This window comes from Salvelinus fontinalis, chromosome 20, assembly GCF_029448725.1.
Source record: "Salvelinus fontinalis isolate EN_2023a chromosome 20, ASM2944872v1, whole genome shotgun sequence".
NCBI lineage: Eukaryota > Metazoa > Chordata > Actinopteri > Salmoniformes > Salmonidae > Salvelinus > Salvelinus fontinalis.
Window position 1 is genome coordinate 2,777,367 of NC_074684.1, and position 17,461 is coordinate 2,794,827.

Below are 17,461 nucleotides of genomic sequence, written 5' to 3' on the forward strand. Positions count from 1 at the left end.
CACCATAGCAGCACCTACCTGTAGCACGCGCTCCAGCAGGTATATCTCTCTAGTCACCCCCAAAACCAATTCTTCCTTTGGACGCCTCTCCTTCCAGTTCTCTGCTGCCAATGACTGGAACGAACTACAAAAATCTCTGAAACTGGAAACACCTATCTCCCTCACTAGCTTTAAGCACCAGCTGTCAGAGCAGCTCATAGATTACTGCACCTGTACATAACCCATCTACAATTTAGCCCAAACAACTACCTCTTTACCTACTGTATTTATTTATTAATCTATTTTGCTCCTTTGCACCCCATTATTTCTGTCTCTACTTTGCACTTTCTTCCAATGCAAACCAACCATTCCAGTGTTTTTTTTTAGTTTTTATTTTACTTGCTGTGTTGTACTCACTTCGCCTCCATGGCCTTTTTATATTTTATTTATTTATACATATATCTGTTTGCCTTCACCTCCCTTATCTCACCTCACTTGCTCACATTGTATATAGACTTACTTTTTTTCACTGTATTATTGACTATATGTTTGTTTTTACTCCATGTGTAACTATGTGTTGTTGTATGTGTCGAACTGCTTTGCTTTATCTTGGCCAGGTCGCAATTGTAAATGAGAACGTGTTCTCAATTTGCCTACCTGGTTAAATAAAGGTTAAATAAAAATAAAAAATAAATAAAAAATTTGTATAAGGGACAGATTGAAGTGGCAGAAAGTCTTAAACCTTAAATGGTTGAGCATTTAGCCATGTCCTTTCGTTCTGTTGTGCCCTGTAGTCACTGTTTGGAAGCCTTTGGAAGTGCAAGTGATATAAAACACAAAATATTAATTAATACACTTTCATGTGTGAACACTTTGCCAAGCAGCCAACCTGCTTGACCAATCCCTTGTAATTACAGGAACACACTGAAATACAAACCCCCCCCCCCCCCCTCAATGGATTTCATTAATTAATTAATTAATTTGATTACAGTAGCATTCACTTTTTTACAGTAAAATACAGTACATTTTACGGTATTGTACTGTACGGCATTATAAGGTACATGCATTGATACCGTATTTATATTACAGTAGGTGCACTGTAATATGAAATACATCATTTTAATTGCCATTTAGCTGCCTGTAAGTTACTGTCAAATTTACAGCAACCCCTTTACAGTGTACACACAGAATGGGGTGTTAACACATGTGGGATGGGGTATGTCTGGGGTTATGTCATAATATCCAGGTTAGTCAGAGAAGGGACGTGACTCCCAATGATCTTATACACGCATTCTCACACACACAAATACTCCTAGGTAACACACACACACACACACACACACACACACACACACACACACACACACACACACACACACACACACACACACACACACACACACACACACACACACACACACACACACAAAGATGGCTGCTCCTTTGTGGGGCTTTGATCCTGAGGGTCACGGGGGTGAGAGGTGAAAGGACAGTCAAAGGTCAGAGTTCAGAGAGGTACTTACGTTGCAGTTAGAGGACTGGTTTAGATTGGGACTGGATCCGTCAGTCCACTCTGCAGTGTCAGTACTGCTGGACTGTCTGCTGTGGGTCTCATACTCCTTCAGCTATAGGAGAAGAAGAGTTTAGAGAGAAGGGAGGGCAGGGGACAGTGGCCCACTCTCACTATAGAGACAGCTACCCCTCCACACACACCCAAACAAACACCAATACACAAACGTAGACCACACACACACGCACACACACACACACACACACACACACACACACACACACACACACACACACACACACACACACACACACACACACACACACACACACACACGCACAAAGGTCACAAGTCCATCGACACAAACATACACGCTCACAAGACAAAAGAACTGTCCACAGAGTAGGGATGGGCATTTGAAATGATTTCACTATCCGAATAATATCCCCAAAAACAGTTTAGGAACGCTGGATAGGCGAAACACACGTGTTTTAAAGAGAATTCATATATTTTTTTTTTCAACTTCAATGGGGACTTGCTCTAACGATTCAGGAGAGGCAGCTCACTGCTTGTTGTTTCAGAACAGATGGGCGGGGGAGGGGCGTGAGAGGAGCAGGGGCCCGTGTGTCTGACATGGAGGGAGAGAGAAAGTGGTCAAACCAACGCGACAAACTTGCGGCCCCCGATAGGTTATCACCAACAGTATCATCTCATAAGGCAGTCTCTATCTTGACTGAGTTACATCGAAGTAAAGAAGCTAGCTCGCCATATCAGTCGGCTAAGTTAGTTAGCCAGCTAGCTTGCATAGCAAGGCTAATTAAGGCTATTTTGCTGCGCTCCCCATCCTTCTCCTACACCAACTCCATTCATATTTGACAGCCTACCTGTTGGTTGATCATTGTAGCCCACTCCTTCTCATGTAGCCAACTTAATTCCCTAATTGCCATTCCATTTGGAATCGATTATAAATCTCACGCTTCACTTGCTACACATGGAGGAGCCTCTGACAGTAGAGCTGCTTCAAATGACCGACAAAAACAAGCTACACTTGCGAAAAGTGTGTTGGTTACCCATATTACTTTCTTACGGTGGGAACTAAAACTGTATACTGTCCTGGTCTGTCCTCATACGTAGCAATGTTACAGGTAATTACATTTGATTTTAGACAGAGCCTATATTCTTTTCTTTCTAAAATGAATACTCTTGCAATGAATCGAATACGAACGTCCGTTCGGAAATTCTAATATTCAAATAACCGTGCCCATCCCTAACCACAGAGGCTGTTCATTGATTCCATTGGTTTGTTTAAGTGTCAACCGCAGTGGAGGAGGGTCGAAGGTCAGACCAGCACCCAATAATACACCAGCTGCACAGGGAAGAGGTGGAGGAAAATCAATGTCTGCCTTGAAGAGAGACCTAGTTCTACAGGACTGCAATCACCCGAGTCATGCTCTCCTTTAAAATGACCGCAGAGTGGGAGAGGGAGGAAGAGAGGAGAGGAGGAGGAAGAAGAGAGGAAGAGAACATAGAACAGGAGAGCAAAGGAGAAAAGAAAGAGAGGAAGAGACGAGAAGAAGCAGAGGAATAGGACACGCAAAAAAGGTGAGACAGGAGAGGGGGGAGTAGAAAGGAGAAAGAAGAGGAGACAAGATGGACGACTGAATGACACTGCAGCCACCACATTCAACCAGAGAATAAATCCAGAATGCATCACTCTAACCACCACACCGGGGGGGGGGGGGGGGGGGGGGGGCTACTGAGCGAACATGTCCAGCTACGCCAGAATGAACAGGACCACACATAAACACCATGAGTGACACCCAGGCGCCCTTCTTGGACAGGGATTGGCGACGGCGTGGGTGTGTTTTGTATAAAATATAAAAGGGCAGTGCAGGGTTATAATGAAAGCACAGTGACTGGTTAGTAAGAGTAAGTCATTTTAGTAAACGCTGGAGATGGAGCTTGTGGGATGAAGCAGGAGAGGTGGTAGGCTTGGACCCAGTCGAGACCACGTTGCAGTGAGGGAGCTGGGGCTGGGGTCAGGCTGCGGATGGGGTGGAGGTCCCCTCCAGGCCCTGTCTGGGGGTCGGTCTGTCTGCCCCAGGAGGAGCCTGGAGAGTGGGGAATGGGTGTAGGGGGTACAGAGAAGAGGGTGGGTGAGAGGGTTCCTACCCGAGCTAAGGCCTCTTCAACAGTGATCATCTTCTCCTTCACCATCATCATCAGCTGGATGCGCTCTTCGTCACTCATGGTGATCTCACTGGCCACGTAGCCTATGTCCTCTCCTAGACGGTCAGAGAACGAGGGGTCAATGAAACAGCTGGGGCACGACATAAAGTACTATGGAAATACATAAAAAAACGGGACAAAATGAGTCATTGTTAGATAATGAGTATGCCATTGTAATTTCACTATGTCATTTCTCGGGGAAATAGCACGCTGTACTAGAAAGCGGAGTCATGCCGTACCTTTCGAAGTCTGCCGAATAACTCCCTTCTGCGACGTCTTGCGAAAGTTCTGCCAGAAGGATTTGTTCTTCTTCTTATTGTCCCATTTACCTACGAGGAACAGGGAGAGAGAGAGAGCTCCAGTCAGACAATGCTGGGACACACACTCAGAAGAGACACACACACTTCCTTAAGACAGTGTTGACGGGTAACGGGAAATAGGCTCAAGGTCTTTGAATGATTCTCTGATAAAGACTGAAACGCAATGGGACATACCATTTCCCCGTCATTATAAACAGTGTAAAGGAGTGTGTGTGTGTGTGTGTGTGTGTGTGTGTGTGTGTGTGTGTGTGTGTGTGTGTGTGTGTGTGTGTGTGTGTCTACACGTGTGTGCATGACTTCTCTATCCCCTGAGTCACCTGTCTGGGGATAGGCTCTGAAAGCGGGCAGCTGACGGCTCCGGGCAGGTAACATTTGCATGTAAGGGCTGAGGAGAGGTGTTTCTCCCGAAAGTTTTAAGATCACACACAGCCCTGTCTGTCTAGCTGGAATATAAAACACTGCAGCCACAACAAGCTGAAGGTCAGCATGACAATATCTCATGAGTGTTTAACCCCACTGTTATTCTCTCTCTGGTTCTTTGATTCTCACCACTTTTTCTCTCTCTCTCTCTCTCTCTCTCTCTCTCTCTCTCTCTCTCTCTCTCTCTCACACTACTTTGTTTTCTCTCACACTACTCTGTTTTCTCTCACACTACTCTGTTCTCTCTCTCACTACTCTGTTCTCTCTCTCACTACTCTGTTCTCTCTCTCTCACTACTCTGTTCTCTCTCTCACTACTCTGTTCTCTCTCTCTATTACTACTCTGTTTTCTCTCACTCTCTCTCACACTATTCTGTTCTCTCTCACTGTCTTTCACTACTCTTTTATCTCTCTCACTATTATGTTCTCTCTCACTCTCTCTCTCTCACTGCTCTGTTCTCTCTCACTCTCTCTCTCACTACTCTGTTGTCTCTCACTCACTTTCTCTCACTACTCTGTTGTCTCTCACTCACTTTCTCGCACTGCTCTGTTCTCTCTCACTCTCTCTCACTACTCTGTTCTCTCTCACTACTCTGTTCTCTCTCACTACTCTGTTGTCTCTCTCTCACTACTCTGTTCGCTCTGTCACTACTCTGTTCTCTCTCACTACTCTGTTGTCTCTCACTACTCTGTTGTCTCTCACTCTATCTCTCTCACTACTCTGTTATCTCTGTCACTACTCTGTCCTCTCTCTCACTACTCTGTTGTCTCTCTCTCTCTCACTACTCTGTTCTCTCTCACTACTCTGTTCTCTCTCACTACTCTGTTGTCTCTCACTACTCTGTTGTCTCTCTCACTACTCTGTTATCTCTGTCACTACTCCGTTCTCTCTCACTCTCTCTCTCTCACTACTCTGTTATCTCTGTCACTACTCTGTTCTCTCTCACTCTCTCTCTCTCACTACTTTGTTGTCTCTCATTCACTTTCTCGCACTGCTCTGTTCTCTCTCACTCTCTCTCTCACTACTCTGTTCTCTCTCACTACTCTGGTGTCTATCTCTCTCTCTCACTACTCTGTTCTCTCTCACTACTCTGTTCTCTCTCTCTCTCTCTCACTACTCTGTTCTCTCTCACTCTCTCTCACTACGCTGCTCTCTCTCACTACTCTGTTCTCTCTCTCTCACTACTCTGTTCTCTCTCTCACTACTCTGTTCTCTCTCTCACTACTCTGTTCTCTCTCTCTATTACTACTCTGTTTTCTCTCACTCTCTCTCACACTATTCTGTTCTCTCTCACTGTCTTTCACTACTCTTTTATCTCTCTCACTATTATGTTCTCTCTCACTCTCTCTCTCTCACTACCCTGTTCTCTCTCTCTCTCACTACTCTATTCTCTCTCTCTCTCTCGCTCTCTCTTTCACTACTCTGTTCTCTCTCACTCTCTCTCTCTCTCATGCTACTCCATTATCTCTCTCTCTCACTACTCTGTTCTCTCTCTCTCACTACTCTGTTCTCTCTCACACTCTCTCACTACTCTGTTCTCTCTCTCTCTCTCACTACTCTGTTCTCTCTCACTCTCTCTCACTACTCTGTTCTCTCTCACTCTCTCTCACTACTATGTTCTCTCTCTCACTACTCTGTTCTCTCTCTCTATTACTACTCTGTTTTCTCTCACTCTCTCTCATACTATTCTGTTCTCTCTCACTGTATCTCACTACTCTGTTATCTCTGTCACTACTCTGTTCTCTCTCACTCTCTCTCTCTCACTACTCTGTTGTCTCTCACTCACTTTCTCTCACTGCTCTGTTCTCTCTCACTCTCTCTCTCACTACTCTGTTCTCTCTCACTACTCTGTTGGCTCTCACTCACTTTCTCTCACTGCTCTGTTCTCTCTCACTCTCTCTCTCACTACTCTGTTCTCTCTCTCACTACTCTGTTGTCTCTCTCTCTCTCACTACTCTGTTTTCTCTCTCACTACTCTGTTGTCTCTCTCTCTCTCACTACTCTGTTCTCTCTCACTACTCTGTTCTCTCTCACTACTCTGTTGTCTCTCACTACTCTGTTGTCTCTCACTACTCTGTTATCTCTGTCACTACTCCGTTCTCTCTCACTCTCTCTCTCTCACTACTCTGTTATCTCTGTCACTACTCTGTTCTCTCTCACTCTCTCTCTCTCACTACTTTGTTGTCTCTCACTCACTTTCTCGCACTGCTCTGTTCTCTCTCACACCCTCTCTCACTACTCTGGTGTCTCTCTCTCTCTCACTACTCTGTTCTCTCTCACTCTCTCTCACTACTCTGCTCTCTCTCACTACTCTGTTCTCTCTCTCTCTCTCTCTCTCTCTCTCTCTCTCTCACTACTCTGTTCCCTCTCTCACTACTCTGTTCTCTCTCTCACTACTCTGTTCTCTCTCTCTATTACTACTCTGTTTTCTCTCACTCTCTCTCACACTATTCTGTTCTCTCTCACTGTCTTTCACTACTCCTTTATCTCTCTCACTACTCTGTTCTCTCTCTCTCACTACTCTGTTATCTCTGTCACTACTCTGTTATCTCTCACTCTCGCTCTCTCACTACTCTGTTATCTCTGTCACTACTCTGTTCTCTCTCACTCTCTCTCTCTCACTACTCTGTTGTCTCTCACTCACTTTCTCTCACTGCTCTGTTCTCTCTCACTACTCTGTTGTCTCTCACTCACTTTATCTCACTGCTCTGTTCTCTCTCACTATCTCTCTCACTACTCTGTTCTCTCTCACTACTCTGTTGTCTCTCACTCTCTCTCTCTCACTACTCTGTTCTCTCTCTCACCACTCTGTTGTCTCTCTCTCTCTCACTACTCTGTTCGCTCTGTCACTACTCTGTTCTCTCTCACTACTCTGTTGTCTCTCACTACTCTGTTGTCTCTCACTCTCTCTCTCTCACTACTCTGTTATCTCTGTCACTACTCTGTTCTCTCTCACTCTCTCTCACTACTCTGCTATCTCTGTCACTACTCTGTTCTCTCTCACTCTCACTCTCTCACTACTCTGTTGTCTCTCACTCACTTTCTCTCACTGCTCTGTTCTCTCTCACTCTCTATCTCACTACTCTGTTCTCTCTCACTACTCTGTTGTCTCTCTCTCTCTCACTCTCTCTCTCACTACTCTGTTCTCTCTCACTACTCTGTTCTCTCACTCACTACTCTGTTGTCTCTCACTACTCTGTTGTCTCCCACTCACTTTCTCTCACTGCTCTGTTCTCTCTCACTCTCTCTCTCACTACTCTGTTCTCTCTCACTACTCTGTTGTCTCTCTCTCTCACTACTCTGTTCTCTCTCACTACTCTGTTCTCTCTCACTACTCTGTTCTCTCTCACTACTCTGTTCTCTCACTCACTACTCTGTTCTCTCTCACTACTCTGTTGTCTCTTACTCACTTTCTCTCACTGCTCTGTTCTCTCTCACTCTCTCTCTCACTACTCTGTTCTCTCTCTCACTACTCTGTTCTCTCTCACTACTCTGTTCTCTCTCTCACTACTCTGTTCGCTCTCTCACTACTCTGTTCTCTCTCTCACTACTCTGTTCTCTCTCACTACTCTGTTCTCTCTCTCACTAGTATGTTCTCTCTCACTCCCTCTCTCACACTACTATGTTGTTTCTCACTCTCTCTCTCTCTCACTACTCTGTTATCTCTGTCACTACTCTGTCCTCTCTCACTACTCTGTTCTCTTTCTCTCTCACACTACCTGGTTCTCTCTCCTCTCTCTCTCTCAAGGCTGAGAGTTAGCCCCTGAGAAAAGGCTAACACACACATACAAGCAGTTGCAATTCACACACATACTGGCAAATAACTGCGGTAGCGTGCGGGGTTAGAGCCAATCATCAATGATTGAGATATCATAGCAGAACATAACGGGGTATGGTCAATGTATCAATACAATTTTAGTTGATTCATTCACTCGCTGCAATATAATAGACTACAACCCTGCTAGGAAGCTGGAAATAGTAAGAGAAAACAGAAGTATTTTTTTTGTAAAAAGTTGAATTGCTACTAACCTCCGTCTTCAGAGCTGGACTTCTGCAGAGACATTCTGAAAAGAACAGAGCAGACAGAGAGAGAGAGAGAGAGAGAGAGAGAGTTAGCGTCAGACAGATAGACCCTCCTCTCTCCTCTTAGCATCGCACACCATCACTTCTCTAGCACTGGGGACTTCCAGTCAGTCCCGGCCTTCCCCCGTCCCTCTAAGAAGGAACATGCTGAGGTTTCTGTGTGTCTGTGGGTTTTTACGCCGGCTGCTGCTCAGTGTCTCCACCACTAGAGGGCAGTGGTGGAGCTCTATAGACACACACACACAGGCCGGCACCTGAGGAGCACAGGGCAGAGATATCCACAGAGGAGAGGACATGAATAGGGGGGGATGAGAGAGGAGCGAGGGGAGGAGGGGAAAAGAGGAGTGGGGTTAAGAGGGAAGGAGTGGATGAGAGGAGAAGGAGGAAATGGATGACAGGAAGATGAGAAAAGGGTGAATGAAGACGGGAAGAGGGAGGGAGAAGAGCAGACAGAGAGAAAACCACTGGGCAGACTAAGCCTGTTTGTGTTTCCACTTCCCCCCTCTGGATAGTCACGAGGAAGAGAGAGAGAGAGAGAGAGAGAGAGAGAGAGAGAGAGAGAGAGAGAGAGAGAGAGAGAGAGAGAGAGAGAGAGAGAGAGAGAGAGAGAGAGAGAGAGAGAGAGAGAGAGAGAGAGAGAGAGAGAGAGAGAGAGAGAGAGAGAGAGAGAGAGAGAGAGAGAGAGAGAGAGAGAGAGAGAGAGAGAGAGAGAGAGAGAGAGAGAGAGAGAGAGAGAGAGAGAGAGAGAGAGAGAGAGAGAGAGAGAGAGAGAGAGAGAGAGAGAGAGAGAGAGAGAGAGGTGGGAAGAGAGTGAACAAGTTAGCATGGAAAGTTACTGGAGTGAGGAGGAGTAAGAATGCGAGAGTCTCAATTTTTGACAACACGATAGTCACTGCACACGAGACATAAAAATAAGACATAAGAAGAACACGATAAAGTAAGTAAGCACACTGGAAAGAGGGTCAGTTCCAGTACCACATTTACAATGTGCAGGGATTGATAGAGTAGATATGTGTAGGGGTAAGGCGACTCAGCCTCAGAATTATACTGTTTGAATAAATCTTGATAATAGAAAAAAATCATAAATAATTGCGAACCAAAAACGAACGTGACCAGATCCATTTGTGTCACTGGTACCCTAGCGATCAAGAAAGAACTGGTGTCACACTGGCCAGTCAAAGAGTCCCAAACGCAGTCGGCGAGAGTAGGATATCTGTCAGTTCTCCCTGCTCTGTCCCGAGTCGGTTAGAGACATGAATCATGCAGGGGGGAGTCAAAGACGAGAGCTGGTCCAGTAGCAGAGGACAAGTCTGTCTTCATCAGGCGTAGTGGCCCACACATCCCCCTCCTGAAGCTTCTCACTGTACCCAGTGCCAGTCATCTGGTTCAGGTTACTCATCAACCAACCAGGGTGTTTACAAACACTACAGCGACAAGATCATCCTCATGTATCGATCACATTTTCACTAATACTGTAGGACTTTGTTCTGAAGCCGTACCCATTGGATTCAGTGATCACAATATAGTGGCTATATCCAGGAAAGACAAAGTTCCAACAGCTGGACCTAAAATAGTGGAGGATGTTAAAAATATGTGTTGGTCTGATGTGATTAATGAGGAGCATCCAGACGCTGCACGTGATGAATTCATGAAATTGCTTCTTTCAATTATTGATAAACAGGCACCTGTTAAACACACACACACACACACACACACACACACACACACACACACACACACACACACACACACACACACACACACACACACACACACACACACACACACACACACACACACACACACACACTCGCTGATGCGTGCAGAGAGGTAGAGACAGGTGGTTGTCAGTTCAGTGAGTGAGGCACGTGTGGGTTTGTGGCAGAAACAAACCAAGTCCGACAGGTCTCCCCCTCTTCTGTGTATGTGTGTATGTGTGTAGTAGAAGTGACAGCCTTCTGGGCTCTATAGGAAAGTCTAGCGATGTTTAAAGTTTGGCTGCCATGGCAACATAATGAGAAGCTAATTGAATGGAGGCCTGTACGCTTGCCCCCTCCACCCCATCCCCTCCTCTATCTCTCTACCCCCCCTCTTTCTATTCTCTCCATTTCAGCGTTTGGCCCCAGTGTGCTAGCGAGGGCCCCAGCTAATGCTAATGGGTCTTACTCAATAGGAGGTCTTTCCGCTGTAGTCTTGCCCTCCGCTCCATGCTCTATCAATTATTACACACACACACACACACACACACACACACACACACACACACACACACACACACACACACACACACACACACACACACACACACACACACACACACACACACACTTCTATTTCCGCTTTGTCTTACAATTGTGTAAGATAGTACAGAGAGGCAGACCTGCTTTAAACCCCGTTAGTTTGGTTGCAAACGTTCCACACACTGAGTCTGTGGCAGTAGCACTCATGTCGTGTGCTTCAAATGACTACACAGTATGCAATTGGTGCATTTTACTTTCCTTGTGGGGTGAAGAGTTTTAGTCGTGGACCAATGATGATCCAGGAGAGTGTTGCATTGTTGCATAAAATTATTAATCGCGCTATCCCCGGCGCTCGTGGCTCACGCACACCCGCCATCCCCGTCTACATCGCCCTAGCAAGCCACGAGTCTACTTGGATGGTAACAGCGCTCACCGTAGCCTCTAGTGGCCGCTATTGGAGACATCTCCCAACGTCCTGGGGACCTGGACAAACGTCGAAAAGTAGATCGTTCCCTAAAAATAGCTGTTTTTAATTCACCTGCACACTGAAGAAGATTGCAAAAACTAAACAGATGTGTATGCTACGCCTGACGCAGTGGAATGAATAAAATCATGACGTGAGCTTTATGCGACAGCTTTGTGTGCGGACCCATCACGCCTTTTGTTTGTCTGAATTCGCGGATTTTTACGCACAAGCTTCTGGGAGAGCGCGATGGTTCCCCTTTTGATTTGAACAAATGTTGAATATCGCCTTGAATCTGGTGTAACCTTCCTGCTGTGCTGGGTGTGTATCCTATGCAATGTTCTCTCAACCCAAAAATGCAACTTCCAGCATTGGTTTACTGTGAACACTTAGGCTGTACTCACTTTTGAGTTACAGTTTTAACAGTGGCCTACCAGAGTGGCCTACCATCAAAAACAGAGGAGGGGCTTGACATTAACCTGTTTATCTACTTGTCCTTCAGACAACGAGGTGACTGAAAATGTTGTTGTGTTGTTTGATGCAAGAAAAAACTATACAAAATAAAATGTATTATTATTCCCATACCATTATTAAAGAGAATCAGACAAATTATGCTACCCTTTGCCTATTCAAAACAAATCAAATCAAATGTATTTATATAGCCCTTCTTACATCAGCTGATGTCTCAAAGTGCTGTACAGAAACCCAGCCTAAAACCCCAAACAGCAAGCAATGCAGATGTAGAAGCACGGTGGCTAGGAAAAACTCTCTAGAAAAGCCAAAACCTAGGAAGAAACCCAGAGAGGAACCAGGCTATGAGGGGTGGCCAGTCCTCTTCTGGCTGTGCTGGGTGGAGATTATAACAGAACATGGCCAAGATGTTTAAATGTTCATAAATGACCAGCATGGTCAAATAATAATAATCACAGTAGTTGTCGAGGGTGCAACAAGTCAGAACCTCATGAGTAAATGTCAGTTGGCTTTTCATAGCCGATCATTAAGAGCATCTCTACCGCTCCTGCTGTCTCTAGAGAGTTGAAAACAGCAGGTCTGAGACCGGTAGCATGTCCGGTGAACAGGTCAGGGTTCCATAGAACCAGAACAGTTGAAACTGGAGCAACAGCTATTGGCTGATTAGCTTTTTCAAGTCTCTCAAAATACAATACTGCAATACCTGCTTTTTAAAGATGTCTAGAAATGTATACGTTTTGTGATCTTGTAGGAATCAATCACTCCCCCATTGCTGAATACAACTTATTTATAACTGGGCTAATAACTCACTAACTAGCAAAAGGATATGAACAAATGTGCACACGTGGCTACATGCAGCTCTCACTTTGATCTCACAACAAGCGCATTGGCTCACGTCTGCTCATGCTGTAAACACAGTCCAGTTAGAAGTGAATGGCAAAGATCCATATGTGGCAATGGTCTATTTGCATATAGGCCTACTGCAGTTCTGATTGGTTATGCCTCGCCGGTCTGTGTAGAATCCTACCCCGATGCGTTCTGCATATTTCGTTTTGCATACTAAGTCTTGCATAATTATTTTTGTTTTTCGGTATGTTACATTGAAAGTGGCTAATATTGCGTTGATTCGATCACAATTCCCACAGTAAAGGGAAACATTGGTAGTGTTAACTGACAGGGAAAACTCTCGAGTGAAGTTCAATCTCGTGCTTGGCTGATATTTCTTCTGCACAGCAGTCCCGGGGAGATGCGTGCCAGTGCCCGAGCGCAGCTTAGAGGGAACATTTGTCCTATGCCTCACCACCGCAGTGAGGAAATAGCCTGGGGGGAATTAGACTTGAGATTACTAGGACTGAAAGCTGGTATTTTAGTTGATATTTTCAGAGTTCTATGTGGAGATTAAATGAGGACAAATTGTACAGTGCTATGCCAGTACTAAGCTTGTCTATGTCCACAAAACACACAAACAACCCTCTGAGAGGAGTAAGGCAGCCAGGCAGAAATATGCACGCACGCAAGCACACACACAGCATGGTGTCCACTTTAACAACAGGAGTCCTTACAATGAGCCAACAGCGCGGTAAATCACTAGAGGCCCGACAATGTCAATGAGAGACTGGAGGGTGCGACCCAGCAGCTCTCTAAGAGAAAAGATGACCTAATAATTATAGAACTCCCTGTGTCATGTGACATGATTTGGCTTGTCTATTATATATTTCACTGTCAACAGCTGGTGGCTCACCACACTACACCAACCCTCATCCTGTGGAAAAAAGACATAGTTCGACCACAGAGCTCCTGGCATCCGGCAGTGTGTGTGTATGTGTGTGTGTGTGTGTGTGTGTGTGTGTGTGTGTGTGTGTGTTTACTACCTAACCACCTGGCGTGAGGGGTTTCCAGTGACCAGGGAGGGACAATGAGAACAGCTAACCCTAAGAAGTGGAGACATAACCCACAAGACCCCTCTAGAGGACAAGGTAAAGGTCAGAGGTCACAGGGATATCCTCTACGAGAGCGCTGCAGGACAGTCATATGACAGGACACACAGCATGCACGCACACTAGTTGTCAAAGTGCGGTGTTCTATGACAAGCAGTATGTTCGAGTTCCATGCGGGGCGCAACATTGCGCCTCGTGTGATAGATTATGCTGACAACACGTTCTCAAACGTTGCACAGTTGCCCAAACAAGACATTCCCATTGTATGGCATAGTCTTGCATGCAAATCGCTGATCTTAAAGAAATCATCTCTTGGTCGTAAAGAGAAGGGAGGACACCTTTAAACCCTCCGACAAAGGTATATTGGCAGCACTCACATAAAGAGCAAACTACACTGAACCAAAATATAAACCCAACATTTCACATGTCAAAGATTTTACAGTGTTACAGTTCATATAAGGAAATCAGTCAATTTAAATAAATGCATTATGCATTTCGCATGACTGGGAATACAGATACAGATATGCATCTGTTGGTCACAGATACCTTAAAAAAAGGTAGGGGTGTGGATCAGAAAACCAGTCAGTATCTGGCGTGACCAACATTTGCCTCATGCAGTGCAACACATCTCCTTCGCATAGAGTTGATCAGGCTGCTGATTGTGGCCTATTGAATGTTGTTCCACTCGTCTTCAATGGCTGTGCGAAGTTGCTGGATATTGGCGGGAACTGGAACACGCTGTCGTACACGTTGATCCAGAGCATCCCAAACATGCTCAATGGGTGACATGTCTGGTGAATATGCAGGCCATGGGAAAACTGGGACATTTTCAGCTTCCAGGAATTGTGAAGAGATCCTTGCGTCATGAGGTGATGGCGGGGGATGAACGGCATGGCAATGGGCCTCAGGATCTCGTCACGGTATCTCTGTGCATTCAAATTGCTACTGATAAAACGCAATTGTGTTTGTTTTCCGTAGCTTATGCCTGCCCATTCCATAAACCCACTGCCACCATGGGGCACTGTTCACAACGCTGACATTAGCAAACCGCTTGCCCACACGACACCGTACACAATGTCTGCCATCAGCCCGGCACAGCTGAAACTGGGATTCATCCATGAAGAGCACATTTCTCCAGGCCATCGAAGGTGACCATTTTTCCACTCAAGTCGGTTACGACGCGGAACTTCAGTCAGGTCAGGTGCCTGGTGAGGACAACGAGCACGTGGAAGAGCTTCCCTGAGACGGTTTCTGACAGTTTGTGCAGAAATTATTCAGTTGACACCCACAGTTTCATCAGCTGTCCAGGTGGCTGGTCTCAGACGATCCCGCAGGTGAGGAAGACGGATGGGGAGATCCTGGGCTGGCGTGGTTACACATGGTCTGCGGTTGTGAGGAGCGTTGGATGTACTGCCAAATTTTCAAAAACAATATTGGAGGCGGCTTATGGTCGAGAAATGAACATTAAATTCTCTGGCAACAGCTCTAGTGCACATTCCCGCTGTCAGGAATGTCCACCATTAAAATTTGAGACATCTGTGGCATTATGTTGTGTGACAAAATGGCACATTTTAGAGTGGCCTTTTATTGTCCCCAACACAAGGTGCACCTGTGTAATGATCATGCTGTTTAATCAGCTTCTAAAATATGCCACACCTGTCAGGTGGATGGATTATCTGGGAAAAGGAGAAATGCTCACTAACAGTGACTCTTTTTGTGCGTATGGAACATTCATGGGATCTTTTATTTCAGTTCATGAAACATGACACCAACACTTTCCATGTTGAGTTAATATTTTTGTTCAGTGTACTTCCACTCTGGCCCTTTGAAACCATATCAAAGTAATTGACCGCTCTGCTGGCCAACCAAGCATTATCCCTGGATGTCCATCAAAAACTAGTAACCTTTGCTGCCCTTTCCTAACAATAAGCCTGTCTCTCCACAGCCAACATTGTGTGGCGATCAATCAATCCAAAGAGGAAGTTCTCTATTTGGTCCCTCAAAACGTTGGTGTTCGTTTGTGTTCTGAGCACCCTATGTCATCACCTCACTCTGAGACTCATGCCGTGCATTGTGGGAGTTGTGCCGACTTCCTGCCAATGTAGGGTTGAAACAGGCAGGATGGCAGGCAGGGTGATATGCCCAGAGGAAGTCTGGGTAATCTTCTGTGGGCCATTGTCCCGAGGGAAGCGGTGATGATGGGACCAGAGCGGGACAGGAATGCTTTAAAGCGAGGGGGAAAGCAGCCTGTTCTCATAGACGAAACGTACCATAGTAAACAAAAAAATTGACCACTCAATTTAGTATATGTTACGTTTTATATAGTTTCATAAGACAGATAGTTACTTAAGGTAAAAACAAAAGGAGGGTGGTTGGCTCGGGGTGGATAACGTGAACAAGGTTTGCTTGTTCGAATCTCATCATGGACTAATTTAGCATTTTAGCCAATTAGCAACTTTGCAACTACTTATTACAGTTTAGCTACTTTAACTTCTTGACGCCAGGGGTCAGATTTATTATTATTATTATTTTTTACATAACGTTCCCAAGGTAAACTGACTATTTCTCAGGTCCAGATCGTAGAATATGCATATAATTTACAGATTAGGATAGAAAACACTCCAAAGTTTCCAAAACTGTCAACATATTGTCTGTGAGTATAACAAAACTGATTTTGCAGGCGAAAACCTGAGGAAATCTAACCCTGAAGTGATTTTATTTTTTTATGTGTTTCATTTCCCGTCTTTCTTCTATTTAAAGGGGTATCAACCAGATTCCGTTTCCAATGGCGTCCTCAGGCTGTGACCAGGCTTTAGACATAGTTTCAGGCTTTTATTTTGAAAAATGAGCAAGATTTTTCAAAACTAGTCAGATGTCCTTTGATTAGTTCCTGCGCGCGAGAGGGGTAGCTCTCCATTTTCTTTCTCTCTTTTATTGAATAGGTTACGGTCCGGTTGAAATATTATCGATTATGTATGTTAAAAACAACCTGAGGATTGATTATAAAAAACATTTGACATGTTTCTACGAACATTACGGATACTTTTTGGAATTTTCATCGAACGTAACGAGGCTGTAGTTTTCTGAATATAACGCGCAACCCAAATGGCGTTTTTTTGTTATAAAAGTAATATTTATCGAGCAAAAATAACAGTTATTGTGTAACTGGGAGTCTCGTGAGTGCAAACATCCGAAGATTATCAAAGGTAAGCGATTAATTTGATTGCTTTTCTGACTTTCGTGGCCATGCTAATTTGGGGCTAGCTGTTCTAGCATTGATTGATACACTCACAAAAGCTTGGATTGCTTTCGCTGTAAAGCATATTTTCAAAATCTGACACGATAGGTGGATTAACAACAAGCTAAGCTGTGTTTTGGTATATTTCACTTGTGATTGCATGATTATAAATATTTTTTGTAATATTTTGCGCCCTGCAATTCAGCGGTTGCTTTGGAAAATGATCCCGCTAAAGGGATCCGTAGCGCAGAGAGGTTAACAACTACTTAGCATGTTAGCTAACCCTTCCCCTAAACGTAACCCTTTAACCTGACTCTTAACATTAACCCTAACCTTAACCCCTAACCTAGCTAATGTTAGCGACAAGAAATATTATTTCGTAAAATACCATATCTATTTCAAATCGTAAGATATTGTAAGAATGCAAATTCTTATGGAGTTGGTAATTCATAATTCGTAACATATCATACGAAATAGATAATGGACACCCACAAATTAATACATACCAAACCAAACGTAACATATCATACTAATTTGAGTCTCCCGTTTACTGTTCCATCTAGTCCAGGTT

The 17,461-nt window shown here is 44.8% G+C and overlaps 1 protein-coding gene across 6 annotated transcripts in view; it reads right to left on the reverse strand.

Annotated features, from left to right (window-relative positions):
* The window catches only part of LOC129817152 (SAM and SH3 domain-containing protein 1-like), a 333,502-nt gene that overhangs the window by 38,205 nt on the left and 277,836 nt on the right, over positions 1 to 17,461 (reverse strand). For 5 of the 6 annotated variants that reach the window (XM_055872101.1, XM_055872102.1, XM_055872107.1 and 2 more), the window contains exons 5-8: positions 8,488 to 8,522; positions 3,958 to 4,047; positions 3,662 to 3,774; positions 1,503 to 1,604 (exon numbers count right to left, since the gene is read on the reverse strand). In XM_055872101.1, coding sequence (XP_055728076.1) covers positions 1,503 to 1,604; positions 3,662 to 3,774; positions 3,958 to 4,047; positions 8,488 to 8,522 — 340 coding nt within the window. The remainder of the gene's footprint in view (positions 1 to 1,502; positions 1,605 to 3,661; positions 3,775 to 3,957; positions 4,048 to 8,487; positions 8,523 to 17,461) is intronic. The other variant, XM_055872103.1, reaches the window with a different exon arrangement.